Source organism: Diuraphis noxia, unplaced genomic scaffold (genome assembly GCF_037042655.1).
Source record: "Diuraphis noxia isolate RWA-SAM2 unplaced genomic scaffold, SU_Dnox_SAM2 contig0004, whole genome shotgun sequence".
Taxonomy (NCBI): Eukaryota; Metazoa; Arthropoda; class Insecta; order Hemiptera; family Aphididae; genus Diuraphis; species Diuraphis noxia.
This window is the reverse complement of record NW_028301714.1, coordinates 5,058,039-5,075,915: the sequence shown is the minus strand read 5'-3', so window position 1 is coordinate 5,075,915 and position 17,877 is coordinate 5,058,039. Positions and strand designations below refer to the sequence as shown.

Below are 17,877 nucleotides of genomic sequence, written 5' to 3'. Positions count from 1 at the left end.
AGTATAACCTCCTTGCATGACGCATAAACATTTAAACATATTTAATTTGCACTGTTCCTAGATAAGTGCGTCGAACGATGCGTTAGTAAATGTCTTCCATGAAATTGTTTTTGTAGAATAGTCTATAATTGTTGCATAGATCCCTGCATAACGTTTTCCATGAACGCAGGGGCGTGACAAAAAATAGTATGTGTGGCTCACTTCCCGCCCTTGCCACACAATATACTATATTTTTAATAGATTTTTTATTTAATTTATCACCTATACTAACCACATCAATTTTCTTAACGATATAAATAAATAATAATAACAACTTTAATATAATAACCTGTTACATCAAATGTGATTATTTCAAATAGGTAAGTAACAGAATACCTAACTAGGTTAGGCAAATGTTATGCTAATATAATATTTAAAATCCATTCAAGTGAAATAATTTGTTATTTCCTATATAATTGTTCTTCTTTTAAAAAAAATTAAGTCTAATCAGAAATCATTTTTTCTCGCAATTTTTGTTCCCTAATTGTAAAGTAAAACTCCAAATTCTAGTTTTATCAAAAACTGACAAAAGTGAAATTTTTTAACATTTTTTATACTTACCAATTTTAATTGGTTTATATTTTCTTACTCGAGAGAGTACTTTCAGTGTTTAACTTTTGGGTATAAACTTCTCAAACATTTTACGTATACAATTGTGGTTGTATTTACATTCAACCCAATACGATATTAAAATCTTGAAACAATAAATCATTATGGGTATTATTACCATTAGTTTTACGAGCTTTGGAGTTGAACACAAATATTAATTTATTTGAATAATACGCATGAGTATAAACAATATCAATATAAGTATACTTAATGTACATGAATTCAAACGATTTGTCGTAATAACACATAATAAAATTAAATTCCGTCGTAATGATTTCAACAATTCAACTGTAATACATAACCTCACTACAATTATTATACATTATAATAGTATAGTCTGCCATGATCACAAAACTAGCATAATTTATGAAATATTATACCGATATAAAAGTATAGTAATATATGAGTTATAAAATAAGCTTATTTTCTACTATATGTCTGATTTTTTTTTTATAAATATTTAAAATTTAATTTCAAAAACAATTATATCACAATCACCACCTTCGAATTTAGATCACTTGGTGCAGTTTTTGAAAAGACTACGATCGATATTGTATAATATGATTATTCACCAAGAATGCTCAACTACAATTTTTTTCTTTAATTATAAAAACACATTCAAATTATATATTTTTTAAATTTAAGTATCTAACATATTTTTCAAATACATATAAATTGGTTAAATTTAAAAACTGATGTTATTAGTGCATAAAGTAGAATAGGTACTTACCTCGAAACTGCAACTCGTTTTGATTGTGGTACGTCAACATTTTCAAAAAACAACATCATTTATTTAACGTTACTAGTTTTAATTTTCAAATATAGTATATCATTATTTGTACGTGATCAAACCACTGGCCGTGAGCTTTCCGTGAATGAGTTTGCCACAATTTCCTGAACTTCCCAGAACAACCTTTCCTCGGGACTTGTGTATTGATGGCTATATAATCGTGACTGTCAGATACGTAACACTTTTGTGAAGTTTTGTGGTATCTGGTTTTAATAATAATATTATAGTTACATAATTTGAATACGTATTTTATAAATCAAATTAGTGTACTTTTATAATAAACCACGATTGATCGAAACCAGAGAATCGCGTGTATTATACGTTGCACGATAGTAAATATTTTTATAATAATTACAAAACGGACATGGATTCATAACAAAGAGTATAAGTCACAACTACAGTGAGTTTTCGATTACAAAAGTTTTTTCTTTGTTTTAATGATCATTATTATGAGACCGTTAGAGCATCAAAAATCCGACCGCGAAATCACTGTGTCTTCTGAAAATGCTCAAGTTTCTTTATTGAACACCATATTTTCCAAAGAATAATTTTGAATTTTTTTTCTAAAATATAGTGAATTATGAACGTAATACACTTGTAAACATAATCTATATAAGTCATATATTTCAAGATATTAGATGCTAATCAATAGTTTTTTGTAAGACTTTTTTTTTCTTTGGCAAAAAAATGTTTTATGTTTCCATGATCAATGAACCCTAAGTTCTTTGAAAGTATAAAAGTACATTTTCGAAACAGGCAATCATGATGTTACGGATTTCTGATAGTGTATTCATGTGTCATTCAGTCAAAAAATAATAATAAAACTACTGAATATTTTCGTTGATACCGTTTGAAGTTAAAATACAATTTATACTATTTTTTCGATGATGATATCCATATATATATTATATATATAATATTGTAATGTATTACACAATCATCATAATGAAATTCGTGACGGATCAAATACGTATATTATGTTGGATTGTTTTTATCTCGATTTTTTTTTTTTGTTTTTGCTAAGTCACCCAATAAAATATTATTACTTCTATTTTTATTCTGGCATGCTTTGAAGGCATATTATACTAAATCAATTTGTTGAAATATTAAGCCCCAAATAATCGTGACCATACATAAATTTCTAACAAAAATTAAATTTGATTAATTTTCAACAGTAAATTATGTTGCGATGGATATGAAAACAGTATCACTAGGGTTCGTAAGTTATAGGAGTTAGTTCTGTATGCTGTTGAATTAAGACCAAGCTAGAAATCCGAGCAATGGAATGTTGAGTTTAAAAATTGAAAATTAAAAATGCATATTTTGCATATTTCGATAATTTTAGAAAAAAGTGTATATTTCGTCAAAATTCATTGATTTTCGCATACTTGTATGCACATTTAATATTTTCTACATATTTTTTTTTTTTCATTCTTAACCAATTTATTTTAAATAATGTTACATTTTTTCAGTTCAATAAAATCTCAAACGTCGACCGGTAACACGCATATATTTTTCATTTTTTTTTTTATATATAAGAATTTTAAATAATACAATTTTTTTAAATATACAGGGTGATTCTTTTATTAAACAACAATCATAATATGGTGTTTGTGTGTTGATACCACCTAACATACACCTATAACACACAAACACCACTCAAAATCACCCAACTTTGGATGGCTATATCTTGTGAACGGATTAACAAAAAATGAAAATTTAAACGTGAAAATTCATTGAAAAAACAGCCTTTTTAGTTTATGAAATTTTAAGTATAGGTTGTCATTTTAAAACCAAAAATTGATAATGGTTTACCTGATAATTATAAGGGTGAACATATTTTTTTTAAAAGCGGGTAAGTGGATGTCGCTCTGCTGTACATAGGGGGTGGGGGGGGTTGGACCTATGACTAGGGTAAATTAAATTTGAATGCAATGATAGGTATCATTGTATACGAAAAGCGATTCTGAACTGAGATGATTTTTCAGTCTAGGATAATATATTATATTTAAATATTGTCATACATTCTATTTTGAAACAAATATTTTATTTTTCAATTAGGACGCATTTTGCATAAGGCATGGTTAATCAATTTTTCCAAAAACATTGCATGTAGTTATCATAATTCATAATAACTTATATTATCATAGATTATCATATACTTGGTTTGAAAATTACCTTGGTGAATTATTACACGATTTCATAAAAATTTAAAACTCAAATGCTCGAAAAAATTTTCCTATAATGACGCTTCAAATTTCCTCTATAGCTATTTGAAGCAAAACTTATGGAAAACTTAGTGTTGAATTTTATAACCTTAGATATAAACACAAACAGCTAGTATTATGAATTTTGAACTACAAAATAATTTGTAAATATTCATGGTGTTGACAAATTTTTGTCAATATTTGAAATTCAAATGCTAATAAAAATTTAATTTTAATTTCCGGTGGACATTTTTTTTGTGATAAAGATTGACAAATTTGTAAGGAATCTTGTATTAAATTTTCAAATCTTAGATTTAAAAAGAACATTTTTCATGAATTTTTAGTTTAAAACAATTTGCGAATTTTTGTGATTTTTACGTATTTTGTCAAAATTCAAATTTTGAATGCTTATAAAAAAAAATTGTATTAAAGAATTTCTTTTATTATTAAACTGCTATTGTAACAATATGTTGAGAGCCTTGTATTAAATTTTCAAGATTTTCTACTCAAAAAATAAATTTTTATCGATTTTAATTTTTTAAAAAAAACTAATAATTATCGAAAATTTCATATACCTATGAATAGTTCAACTTAAATCAAAAATTTTTGATAACTTCATGGTAGATAGAATATACTTATATAAACATTCGGTGAAAATTTCATGTATCAAAATTGATTTTGTCAAAAACTGATTGTACGTAAAATTTCCTGTTTTCCCTTAACTTTTAGTTTGTTTATCCCGATTATATAGAAAAATATTAAGACTTTCTGATCGAACGAGGTACTCAAAGTCAAAAATCTAAGCACTTTTACTGCCCCAAAACGTGATGACAGACACAAAAAAAATATTCATGGTTTTGACGAATTTTTGTCAATATTTGAGCTTCAAATAATAATTTAAAAAAATTGTATCTATGTATTCTTATAATTTTTAATCATTATAAGAATAACTTATGAGGAACTGTGTATTAAATTTTCAAGTTTTTTAATAGGGCCAAAACAATTTTATCGACACTTCAAAAAAAAATTTCAAGAAAAATTGAAAACTTCAGTTGTCATTAAATATCTAAAAAAATATTTCGGAATTTAATCATGTAAAGAAAATGCCAATCTAAATAACTGGTAAAATTTTCATGTATCTACGACTTATACTTTTTGAATAATAACAAATATTTAAAATCGTTTGAGGATAAATCGTTATCATTACGCTATTTCGTAAAAATTTGAAATTCAAATGCACTTAGAATTTTTCCTATAAGGATGCTTCGAGTTTTCTCCATAGCTACTTGAAGGAAAACTAATGGAAAACTTAGTGTTGTATTTTTAATCCTTAGTTATTAACACAAAAAATTTTATGATTTTTCAACTTTAAAATTACTTGCAAATTTTCGCGTTTTCGACAGATTTCGTAAAAATTTGAAATATAACCGCTTATAAAAAAAAATTGTGCCTATATATTCTTATAATTTTTTAATCACTATAAGACTAACTTATGACAAACTCTGTATTAAATTTTCAAGTATTTTGATAGGGCCAAAAATTTTTTTTCGATACTTCAAAAAAAAAATTTCAGTTGTCTATAAATATCTCAAAAAAAAGTCGAAATATTTTGAAAATTAAACTGTATATAGATATTACTAACATTAACATTTGGTGAAAATTTCAAGTATATAGTTTATAGTGATCAGCTTTTGAATTACAACAATATAAAAAAATCGATTTGGTCGAAAACTGGTTTTGCGTAAAAACTCCCGTTTTTCTGTCATTTTTTTTTTGTTTTTCTAGATTTTTTTGAAAACTGTTGGAAAATGTTTACTTTTGACCTGTATAATGCATCAAAGATATTCACTCTTACATCGGAAACCACCCCCAAAGTTTGAAATTGAAGCATTATTTCGACTAGTTATGCTATACAAGGACACAAAAAAAAAAAAAAAACACACACATCATTTTAAAATCAATACATTCATCACTTCGTTCAGAATCTAAAAATATTATATAGTTCTAGAACAAAATAGATCTAAAATTTTGAAAAAAAAATTCGAAAAAAGTCAATAGTTTTTGAAATAATGAGTATTGTCTGATAAAAGAATCACCCTGTATATTTTATAATTTTTTCTTGCATATTTGCATGCATATTTTGCGTTTTTTTGCTCCTATTACTTCCGAACCCTAGTTAACACTTATTCTTGAAAACAATAATTATATACATTTTTAGTTTTATTCTTTTTTATCTTACGACATTATTATCTTTTCCCCATTGCACGTAAAAGTATTACCGTTTACGATCGAAATCTGTCAAAATATGTACCGAATAACAATTTTGTTCGGTTTCCAAGTAGACTATACTATATTAATATTTAACAATCAAAAAGAGCTCAATACTAATATCTTCATAACATGGTAAACAATGTGTAATTTTTACAGACACAGTGCTCTACATAATAATATTTTATTGAATCTGACATTATTTTAACCCTGCCATTATAGCAGTATGTGGTTTTTATCAATTTATTTAAAAATATTTTATTATATATACACATATATTATATATCTTGATGTTCTTACTGAAATTATGTTATTTCTTTGCAAAACTAAATACAATTTATCATCAGAGTTCAATGAATTTGGATTTTAACAAATGTCTTAGTATTATACATTATTATAATCTGCATTCAGTCATTCTCTATAATATCACTCAATGCATATATTTCATATTATATTTCAATACACTTTTCAAGTTCCGAGATATAAAATCTCGTTTGTTTTTGAATTTCAAAATTTCAAATCATATTAAAGTTCCAAACTTCACTTGGTTAACTGATTAACGGTTATACTAACTAATATGTGTGCACATGGTCATCGCGATACGTTAGCGTTGAAATGTACAGTGTGGGTCGAGGGAATAGGGCCAAAAACGTTTAGTCATATAACACTAATTTCAGCCTTATTCCCGTAACCCACTCTGTATACATTATATACACACGTATTCGTTAAATGTATTCTGTAATATAACACAACGATTATGTTAAATACTTACGTTAAAGTATATAATATATATACACAACATTGCACGCGAACCGTAATCACATTTTGTCCACAGCCATATTATAATAACGTTGTTTTTCTCCAGCCGTGGCCGCCTTGAGCTCTAGCCGCGTGTAATGCAATGCAATCGTTCTAACTTTCGTTTGACGGAGTGAATTGTTTTGTTTCAGGAAAATGACGGGGCCCAAACAAAACTGAAATTGAGGGATGGAAAAAGCGCACTGCACGGTGCACCGTCAGGCGCTATGGATCTTGTGTTTCCACGTCGTTTGCAGTTTGACTTCCGTTGCGGGTATGTATTTAACATCATTTTTGTTTTACATAATCAAATGTCATTATAGTGTATGCGTTACAATATCGTCTACGAAGTAATAAATCACGTTACATTTTTTTCTCGAAAAAACATGCCTAAATCCGTATAGAATTATGTATACATAATATATTATATATACATTATATACATGATGCACGTGTATGCATATATTTTAGCGAGCAGAGACCGGCTTATAACTTAAGTTAACTGACATTGTGTAGTCCACGCAACAATATATTGCACAAGAAACGTCATGTTTATCGGCGTACAGTAAAGACGCATATTACAATAATTTACAAATAATAATAAACTGTAAGAATACTGTCACGGTTACGTCATTATATGTTATAATATTGCAATGTTTAGATTCAAGAGCACTATAAATTATAATTTATTATACATATATATACATTTTTTTTATTGAGTATGGGTTTCAATATTTGAGGTCATTAGCCCGAGTTATTTTTGTAGTAGGTTGATTTCTGTGATTAGAATACGTGTATATGTGGCAAGGACTTGTCACTAAAATCCGGGTGATTACCCATCCGGTACTAATGGCATCGACCTATGCTTGACTTCAGAACACGATAGTGACTTAGGTACCCACCATAAATCTACAATCAATTATTGATTTTTCCTGTATTATGTGTGGCGGTACTAACACAATTGTATCCAAAGTGAGACCAAAAATTATAATATATTCAACACGGTTAAGCTAATCATATAATACCTTAAGAATTCTGGTTTGATTAATTTTCTTCTGTTATGAAAACTAAACTTATTTTTATGATAAGAAGATGAACTGGGTTTGAAGTCACCATACAGAGATACAATCTAGGCTTACTAGAATACTTTTAAAGCAACTAGGTCGTTGTAGTAATTGTATTCCGTCGAATTTATGTGTAAAAGTATTTTGAAGAAATAACTGATTAGATTAGGTAAGTTTTTTAAATTAACGTTTCACATTTAAGTATACTGAAAAGAGAGTCCAGTGGTAAACCATTGTTAGAAATTATTCTATGAGATATGTGATTTCTTATTTTAACTTACAAAAGAACTTAAAATTATCATTGGAAAAAACTTTGTTAAAATCGTATAACTTTGTGACGTCGCTAAATATTATGGAGTCCAAGGGGCAAGGCTTATTTTAAATCATTGTTTTTATAACGATAACGTTTTTTTTCAAATTGTAGTTTCAATAATTTTAATATGACAATTCATTGTTAAGTGATTTATCCTTAAGCTATGTTGACAATGTTGAGATTGTAATGATTAATATTTTTTTCAAAAGCCTTCCTATTCAGCCTATTATATATTATTACATTCTGACATTCACTGAAAATGTACACATGCAGCTTTAATGAACCAACATTGGAAATTAGTATCCTTAAAGGCTTATAAATTTCTTGACTTTTTTTAATGTCTTAATTATGGCTTATTTTTATTTTGGTTGGCGTGGTACTCAAATTCCAAATAAGGCTGAAGATAATTAGTAAAATAAGTTCGCCATTTGAGGGTAGTTTAAAAAAAAATATAAAAAGAATTTTGTGATTTTATTTTATTTGACCTCGGAGGGGTCAAATATAACGTAATTAAATAAAGTAATAGGTTCGGTTAGAATATTATTTAACTATTTATCTTGAAAATTCTAAATTCTGCATATTGAATAATTTACATAATATCATGGCTGAGTATAAACAAAACTCTTATCATCTATAAACAATAAGGAATAGAAAGCTCATTGTTGTCTATCCTTGTTTTACATATAACTGAAAAAATTCCCACATTTCGGGAACTATGAATGAAACAGTTTGGTCATTTTCAGACGCAAACATATTAAACACTTAATAAAAAAAATTTTGAAAAAAAAGCGGGATGTCGTGGATGTCGCTTTGCTGTACAATAGGTTACAAGTGGGTTATTGTAATGGATAGAATTAAATTTGAATCCAATGATATTATATCATTGAATAGGTACAAAAAACGATTCTGAGCGGAGACGGTTTATCTGTCGAGGATATATTATAGATTATTAAAAAATTTCAAATCTTAGATTTAAAAAAGAAAAATTTTTATGAATTTCTAGAATAAAATAATTTATGAATTGTTGTGATTTTTACGTATTTTATCAAAATTTGAATGCTTGTAAAAAAATTTTCAACTTTTTCTTCCTAATAAATACATTTTTTATCGATATTAATTTTAAAAAAACTAATAATGATCGAAAATTGCATATGCCTATAAATAATTCAACTTAAGTCGAAATTTTTCGAAAATTGCATGGTGGATGGAATATACTTATATAAACATTCAGTGAAAATTTATGTATCCATGATCATTTGTTTTAAAGTTACGTAACAAACCAAAATCGATTTTGTCGAAAACTAATTGTGAGTAAAATTTCCCATCTTTCCCTTAAGTTTTAGTTTGTTTTTCCCGATTATTTAGAAAAATATTAAGACTTTCTGATCGAACGAGGTACTGAAGTCTAAAATCGAAGCAATTTTACTGCCCCAAAACGTGATGACAGGCACAACAAAAAAATTAATAACGAAATAAATAAAAAAATAAAAACACACATCATGCTAAAATATATATATATATTATAGCAAGCAAATGTAAAACCAAAAACTAAAACAGACTACATGTATAACAATTATTTTCATAGTATAGTTATTTAAATCTTATCGCTTTAAAATATACACAGAATCATTCGTCAATGATTCCATAATATAATTACAAATTCGCATAGACAGTAAAATTTTAATCTTATAGTTACTAAATTTATAAATTAGGAAAATATTTCTTAGTATAAATCAAATATATTATATATTTTATCATTTATTACTTCATTAGAATTTTTACATTATAATATTATTATTTTCTGATAGAAACTTTATTTTTATATGCATTATATTTACGTATATACTCGTATATATTATGCGTATATTTTAAATTTGTTTACCTATCTCAAACAAAGTTTAACAAAGTTTTTTTTTTATAATACCAATAATATCATTCGACATAATATTTGTTGTATATCAACACTTTTATTTTTATTTAAATGTTCTTGTAATAATTAATATAGTCACAAAAGTCGTGTTTTACAAAAAACAAATAAGCCTAAATCTAATTATGCATTCTAAAATTGAACATGTTGTATGACCAAAGCGAAGAAAAAAAAAATTGAATTGTATTTTTTGTTTTGTTGACGGTTGTTTTCCTGAAAACAGTACAGCTGTATAAATTAGGTTTTCGTTTTTTTTTTTTTTAGATTCCGATATGCACAGAGGTCCATTTTTATGTCACATAATTTAACACTAATAATAATTAACGCATCGTATACCTAAATATATTTATACGATAAAATGACCAGTTTGGTTCTATAATAAAACCACTAACTATATATGAACAAATTATATTTTTAGTGTTTTGTATAATTCATTAATCTCAAACATGTAATAATAATATACGTATATTATATATTTTAAAGTAATTTTTGAAAAATCTCGTAACTTTTAAGAGGTTTCTAAAGTATTTTTACTCGAAAGATAATATTATACCTTCAATGTAACTCAGACAATACAATAATAGTAATTTATTTGTGTAATGGTTTAATAATTATAGTTCACTGTCGAAAAAAGTAAACAATTCGTCTTGATATCGATAGTTTGAAAAGTTGAACCACGAAGCATAAGTCATCTAAAATAGTAACGAATTACTTAACTTTCCGTTCAGTTACTAAGAGACTTTTACACTCGTTCTGATAATAATCGATCTTACTATCTTGACCGTGTACCTAACCGAAGACCATCAGTTATCGTTACCCAACGTCGTCTTGTAGCAAATAGAAACAAAATACAAATGCAATGGTGTGTAATTTATAAGCAATCTCTTAAATATATATATATAAGTAGGTCGATTTCCTTAGCTCCGCTGTATCGGAGTTTTCGACATTTTAATATGACGTGACCGGCCACGGTTAAGTAATAAAGGTTCTATACGAATTTTTCATGAAATATAAATAACAAAAAGTTAAGCTCAATTTCATAAAATAATATTTTAATGAGCATTTTATCAAAATAAAGAGTAAATAACCAAACGATTTTTTATATATTGTATTGTTGACTGTTGTAGTTATAAATATAAAGTTCAATATTTTATTTAAAATTTATGTCATGCAAAAATAATTTTTTTTTTAGAAAAAAAAAGTAGTATGACGAATACGAAACGTATTAAAAACGATAGTGAATATCGTAAATCTACGAATTTTAAAAAGTTTAATAATAAAAAGAGCATACATAAGAAATTATTTATGATATAAAATGTATTATAAAATAATAATTTGTTATTTTCCTGTGTCTTAAAATTAAATCTATGTTCCAGCACAGTCCATTTAACATGCCCCCAGAGTTCAAAATATTATGTTTTACTTGTACTACCGATACAATATGCTCATATTTTTTATGGTTGGTAATTTATACCAATAATCAATATTCAAATAACACGGTGTTTGAACACAAACTATCTCACTATTCAATGTCTACCTTTTTGCAGGAAAAAAATTTAGAGATGCTAAGAACCATAATATTTAAGGTCGAACCGAACCCGAACCGAACTTTTCTTTAAATTAACGAACTCGAACAGATCCGAACCTACGCACTTTTAATCGAACCTGAACCGAACCGAACTCTTCAAATATTTTATCGAACTCGAACCGAACATTAAAAGTTAAATTTGATATTATTTTATTTAATATTTAATATTTATTTATTTATTTATTTATCATTTAGCCACCATACCTCAGAATTATTGAATAAAGATTTTACTATTATTTACTTAAATACTTTAAATGCTTTAATAGTTAATAATTATGCATGAGATTTTTAATTTTTAATTATTAATATGATGATAACTGATGAGAAAAAGCGAAAAACATCAATATTTAAAACAAGCAAACATTAAACAACTAATAACAATCTATTTTTGTATCGAGGGTTTTCATAACGAGGCCCCCCTTGGCCCTTTCCCACCGCACGGAGTATCTATTATCTAGACAATCTCGGATAATGCGCTGAATGGGCATTGGCTATGGGTGGTAGGAAAGGTGTGCGGCGGCCGGTTGAAACACGCAATTAACAATAACAATAGTAATAACTTATAAATAATAAATATTAATTATTAATTATTTAATTATAATTTATAATCTTAGCCGTTACTCCATCGACTTTTATTTTTATTTCTCTGGTTCAATTATCGAACCGAACTATTAGATATTTGATTCGGTTCGAAAATCGAACAGTTCGTAACATCTCTAGAAAATATGCTCATGCCTTAAGTAAACTTCATAGAAAATTTAAATTTATTTTTATACTTCTCATCGTATTACTAGTATTACTACCTGCCGAACCGATGAATAAAAATATGTACATGCATTTAAGTAGACAATATTATTTGCTGAATAAAAATTGGTGACATGTGCATGTGGTTGTACTCTACTCGTACAATTTAAAATTCTAAACACACACACACATACACACTATAACGATAGGTAACTTATTAATAATAAGTGTGCATATTAAGTTATTATGCACACACGTTCATAAAACATGCATGCTAACATTTTTATAGTAAATTGCCTACGTCAAACTCTATTACAAATCGGTCGATAATAATTTCTTAGTCACATATAATAATTACAAAATATCAGTGTTCTCCATCGTACAATTTTAAATACGCAGGAAATCATATATAATATTTTAAATTAATACTAATTTTTTTTTTTTATATTATAATATAACCTTAAGTATTTTCATTAACTTGTGTACAACTTTTTTTTTGTGTTACCATTCAGTTCCCTATACCCTCAAGATATAAATAATTTATCAAATAGACTATCAACGTAAATCTTGACAGTGATGTTGTTTGCAGAAACCCTACGGTTTTACATTATGTTCTATACATAAGAAGATACTGCGTGTAAGTAAAACGTATGAATATATTAAATTTGACTAAAAACACATGTACACAATTAATCATAAATAACGCCGTAATGATTTATCGCCGAAATTTCGTATATTATACGCAACTATTATATATGTAGAACAACTGTTAGAAGATATGGTTAGGTCTATCAACAAAACATAGGGCCCTTTAAATCGAAATAATTTATTTTTGACGAGTGAAAAAAAATTAACCAAAAAACCACTGATCAGTGTGAAGAAAACAAAATAGCGTCTCAACTCGGAATGTGCCTATGCATCGGCGTCAATTATACGTTGAAAATGATAATAATATTAGTTTCTAGTTTTTATTTTAAAATTTGTACTCCGGTAATACCTAATTTCATCTAAACCAGGCACGGCTAAAACATGTTCTGAATAACTATGATGCGTCTCAACAACAATCCACACGACGCACAATCCGAGAAACTTTCCGAAGGGTGGTTGTAACCAGAATAGTATCATCATCTTCGCAAAACTTCAATGAGTTCACTGAATAGTAAATATCTATTTTACATAAAACTGCACCTAACTAAAACTAAATAACATCACGTGATACAGCTTATATAGAAGATTATTATATTAAATGGCTGTGGGTTCCCACTATAGGCTGAAACATTTTCAAAATAATGATATGACCCTTATTTTACCTCTAATTTACTTATACGATTAGTGTTGGTAATTTTAAACTGATAAATCATTTTTCTTCTATTTATATGACAATTTACAAAATAAATTGTACATTTATGCAATATTATTGAATTATTATTGAATATCATAATATTAATAATATCCAACAATTGTAAACTAATTTTCAGCCGAGCGTTGTACAGTTTAATTAAATAATATTTTTACATGAATATTCTTGTGGTAAGAACATCTATTTGAAATGCAAATTTTGATAAATCGTTTCATGATGGACCTTTACATGGTGATAGAACTATAAGGTCTTTGTAATTTACTGTAATTTACTGTATATATTGTAATTAATTTACGCTTAACTACTTAATGATGTTAAAAATTCTTTATTATATCAATAAATTCGATGACCTTGTATGTCAGAAACACTTTAATTTAATAATAAAAAAAAAAAAAGAACTATAAGGTAGGTACCATAACAATTTCTATTTTCTAGCTATCCTAGTTTAGGCTCTACTTTTATCAGTCAATCAACTTGATCATCAGGACACGTTTGAATATAATATATAAATAGATAAAATCACAACAATTATCAAACACATTATAGTACACAATCGAATTAGTAATGCAAATTAAATGTTGTTTAAAAATAATTGAAAATTTCCTTTAAACAAAATATATATGTTTTTAATTATAATTTCAGAAATGAGTTTAAATTTTTAAATGTTTAATAGATATTTGTATTTGTATTGTTATTTTTTATTTTTTTCCTTTAGTAATTGCGTTCAAGATGTTACTAAAAACACTTTTAATGATAAAACTCTTATTTTGCTTATTGTATACTTCACCATTTACTTTTACGTTGGATTTTAATTGAAATTTTTGTTTAAATAAATATATTCAGAATTGGTTATTTTCGTCGAATACTTTGAATTTCGATCTTCGTACCTATTTGTAGTTTTATTTTGAATATTTTAGAAGTATTAAATTGGTATGTCAAATTATTATTAATGAACCAACATAAAACTAATCTGATTTTATATTTTATTATATATTGCATTCAGATTGTATATTTTGGGAGTATTTCAAATATTTTGAAATGTCTAATCAATGATTATATAATAATATGTTCATCAAATTCAAACGAGAAAGTATCTTTAACGGTGATTAGCGAGTAAATTATTTATTATTTATATAGAATTTTTATTTTTATTTAAAAGAAAATATGTTAGCATACTTCTATATGAATAGTTGTTTAAAAATTTAATTTAGAAAATAATATAAATACTATATTCTGGACATCTATTAAGTGCTGATTAAAAAGTTTTACAAAAATATCGAAGCTATAATAATTTTAGTTAAGTATTTTTCAGTCAAATGCATAACATAATTCAATATTATATTGTTCTGACCTACCTGTAATTTTAATGATTTATATTTTTCGAAGTCTTATGGTTCAATTTATATCAACTCGAACTAGATGTTTTTTATCTCTAATGATTGTTTGACGCAGACTGTCAATGTAGGAACTCGAATATTATAATTTGTATGATTATATTATATGATTTGTGTATAATAATGTAAATATTATTATCTAAGATTTTTTGGAAGATTATTGACTACAACACTATTTAAAAAGTAATAGGTAATAGCATAAAACTAATTACCTATTCAAGTTTAGTATTAGAAAATACACTTTCTTTAATATAAAATATGGCACACCTGAGACGAATTTAACGTGTAAAGTAAACAACATTGCTATCCGGGCTCTTATACAAACATCTATATTTTATAAACATTGTTTAACATATTTTCAGATCTAACTATTATTTTTGTTCATTTAAAAGAAAATTCTACTTTTCACGTCATATTATAATGAAATTAATACTATTGTGTAGTAAACGTGTTATATGCTTTAATAATTTTATTTTTAACAATCCATTTTATTTCGAAAATTCCAAAAAATGTTTTTTCAACACATACACACCATCAGTAATTTGTCGGTTATTTTTATGAGGCAAATATTGAAAAAAAATGTTTTTCTATATTTTGGAGTTCGTAAAAAAATCGTTAAAAACGTATTTGATACTAACTAATTATTATATGAATATGTTACCGAACACATTAAATCCATCATTACGGGTACCTATACAAAAAAGTTATTAGTTATTATCCAAGCAATGTTGTCAGATTACATTTTTATTCTTACTCGCCTGAGTAATACTCAGATTTAAACTCAATCTATGCTAATTTTCACATGAAACCAATATCACATGCATCGTATTTGGTAGGTTATTGCATAACAGTAACACCAACACCAATAAAATCTAATGATATATTTTAAAAGTCGAGACCATCGTTTTGAAAACTTTACTAGGTATTGAAAGTTCTGATACTCATACTGCGCATTTAAACATTTTTTTTTTTTAAATAATATTCCACTCTAAATATCACAATAATATTAATTGATACGTAATATTTCACAAGTTGTTCATATAGGTGAATTCTTGTTTATAACTTATTTTACTCAAATTATTGTCATATAATATATAATACACGAAGGTTTCAATCACTGCATGGTTATAGCAAATGAACGCATGAAACGTTATTAAACTCTTTTATCAAAAAGTATTTTGTACATTTTGTTATTAAATATGGTACAGCACAACACAGATTTCTATACTAACTAGATAAGATACTCTTATTATATTATTTACATTGTTAACAGTGAAGCTCGCACGGGGACAACCGACATTTTGTTGGTTGGTAAAGCATTTGTTGGCATATACAAAATGTATAAGGAATAAATGAAATTATGCATTTTTTTAAAGGTGAAATATAATAATAATGACAACATGATCTGTATAAAATATTTTTTTTTTTGTTACAAACAACAAGTCTAGAAATAATAAAACACAATACAACATCAATTAATATTTAGCGTAAATACACATATGATATAGCATAATACTTGTCAACCAAGAAAATAGCGTAACCCGGCTTCATATTATAATTCCCAGAGTTACTTATCTAATTAATATAGAAATCTGTACAGCACAATTTTATTATGTAAATATAATAATAATATTTAAAAATGGCTGGAATTTGTAATATCAAAAACAAAATAAATCTCTCGAGCAATGGTTTTTTCTTCTAATAAGTATAATATTAAATCATTGTATCTCTCTCGTTCGACCTTCGACATGATGCACGTGATCTCCTCCCGTAATACAATACTCGTGTAATATTAATATAAGTTTTGAAACTAACATCACCGTGGAGTACACGGAAGATCAGCGAGTAGTTTATAATATACAAGGTGAACAAATAGAACTGACTTTTGGAATAACTTTTGTTCAAATTAATATTTTTTTTTTTATTAAGTGACCCTGGCGCTATACAATATTATGTATAATAATTTTTTATATGTTTATTTTTTAATATTGAAAATAAAAAACTTTAATAAAAAAAATGTTTTGATTAATTCAAAATAGCTTATTTGTGAATCTGATTGTAAAAACGATTTGATGGTAAAAATATTTATCTAAAGTCAAGTAGCTTATTTTTTAGAATCTTTTTAAAATTTAATATTTGTTTGATTAAATTAATTTGGAATGTAATAACTTTTCAAAAATATGATTTTCGAGAATTTGTCAGTATATTTCTTAATATTTTTACTTATTAGTTATAGTATCATTTTTTCTCTCTCAGGTCTTTCTGTTACACCCTGTATATTGTATACAAAATAGATATTATGGTGATAATAATAATATGATATACCTTTGGTGTTGCTTTCCGCGGTGGTGGTTCGATGATAAGAAGTGCCCTCTGGGTGTGTATGCGGTGTGCCAAAAAAGCCATAGACACTCTCCACGGTGTTCTATTGCCGGAATGATCTATTATGTTCCCACGCAGACGTACTGGGCGACTAATTGTGGTATAACAGACAAGAAAAGCTCCCGGTGTATGTATACCTACAGAAGCTGTGGCCGGGAAGAAGCTATATATGTGTGTGTATATACTATATACTATATATATATATATATACTTACCTAAGCGCGTCTCGCGTTGACCGATAAAAGCGGCAGGGCTTGGGTGTAATAAATTAATGATGAGAGTGCTGTTTCGGCCGTGTATAGCTCTAATGGAAAGAATGAGGGGCATCGCGACGTCCGCCGCCGTTGAAAAATCGTTTATCCGACACTTATCTGAGTCCGTGCCAACGACGTGT

General features: G+C 26.7%; 1 protein-coding gene across 10 annotated transcripts in view; it reads left to right on the top strand.

Moving 5' to 3' along the window:
- LOC107165232 (limbic system-associated membrane protein-like) overlaps positions 1 to 17,877 on the top strand; it is a 475,565-nt gene that overhangs the window by 315,886 nt on the left and 141,802 nt on the right. For all 10 annotated transcript variants that reach the window (XM_089227117.1, XM_089227118.1, XM_089227110.1 and 7 more), the window contains one exon: positions 6,864 to 6,985. In XM_089227117.1, coding sequence (XP_089083243.1) covers positions 6,901 to 6,985 — 85 coding nt within the window. In that variant the 5' untranslated portion in view covers positions 6,864 to 6,900. The remainder of the gene's footprint in view (positions 1 to 6,863; positions 6,986 to 17,877) is intronic.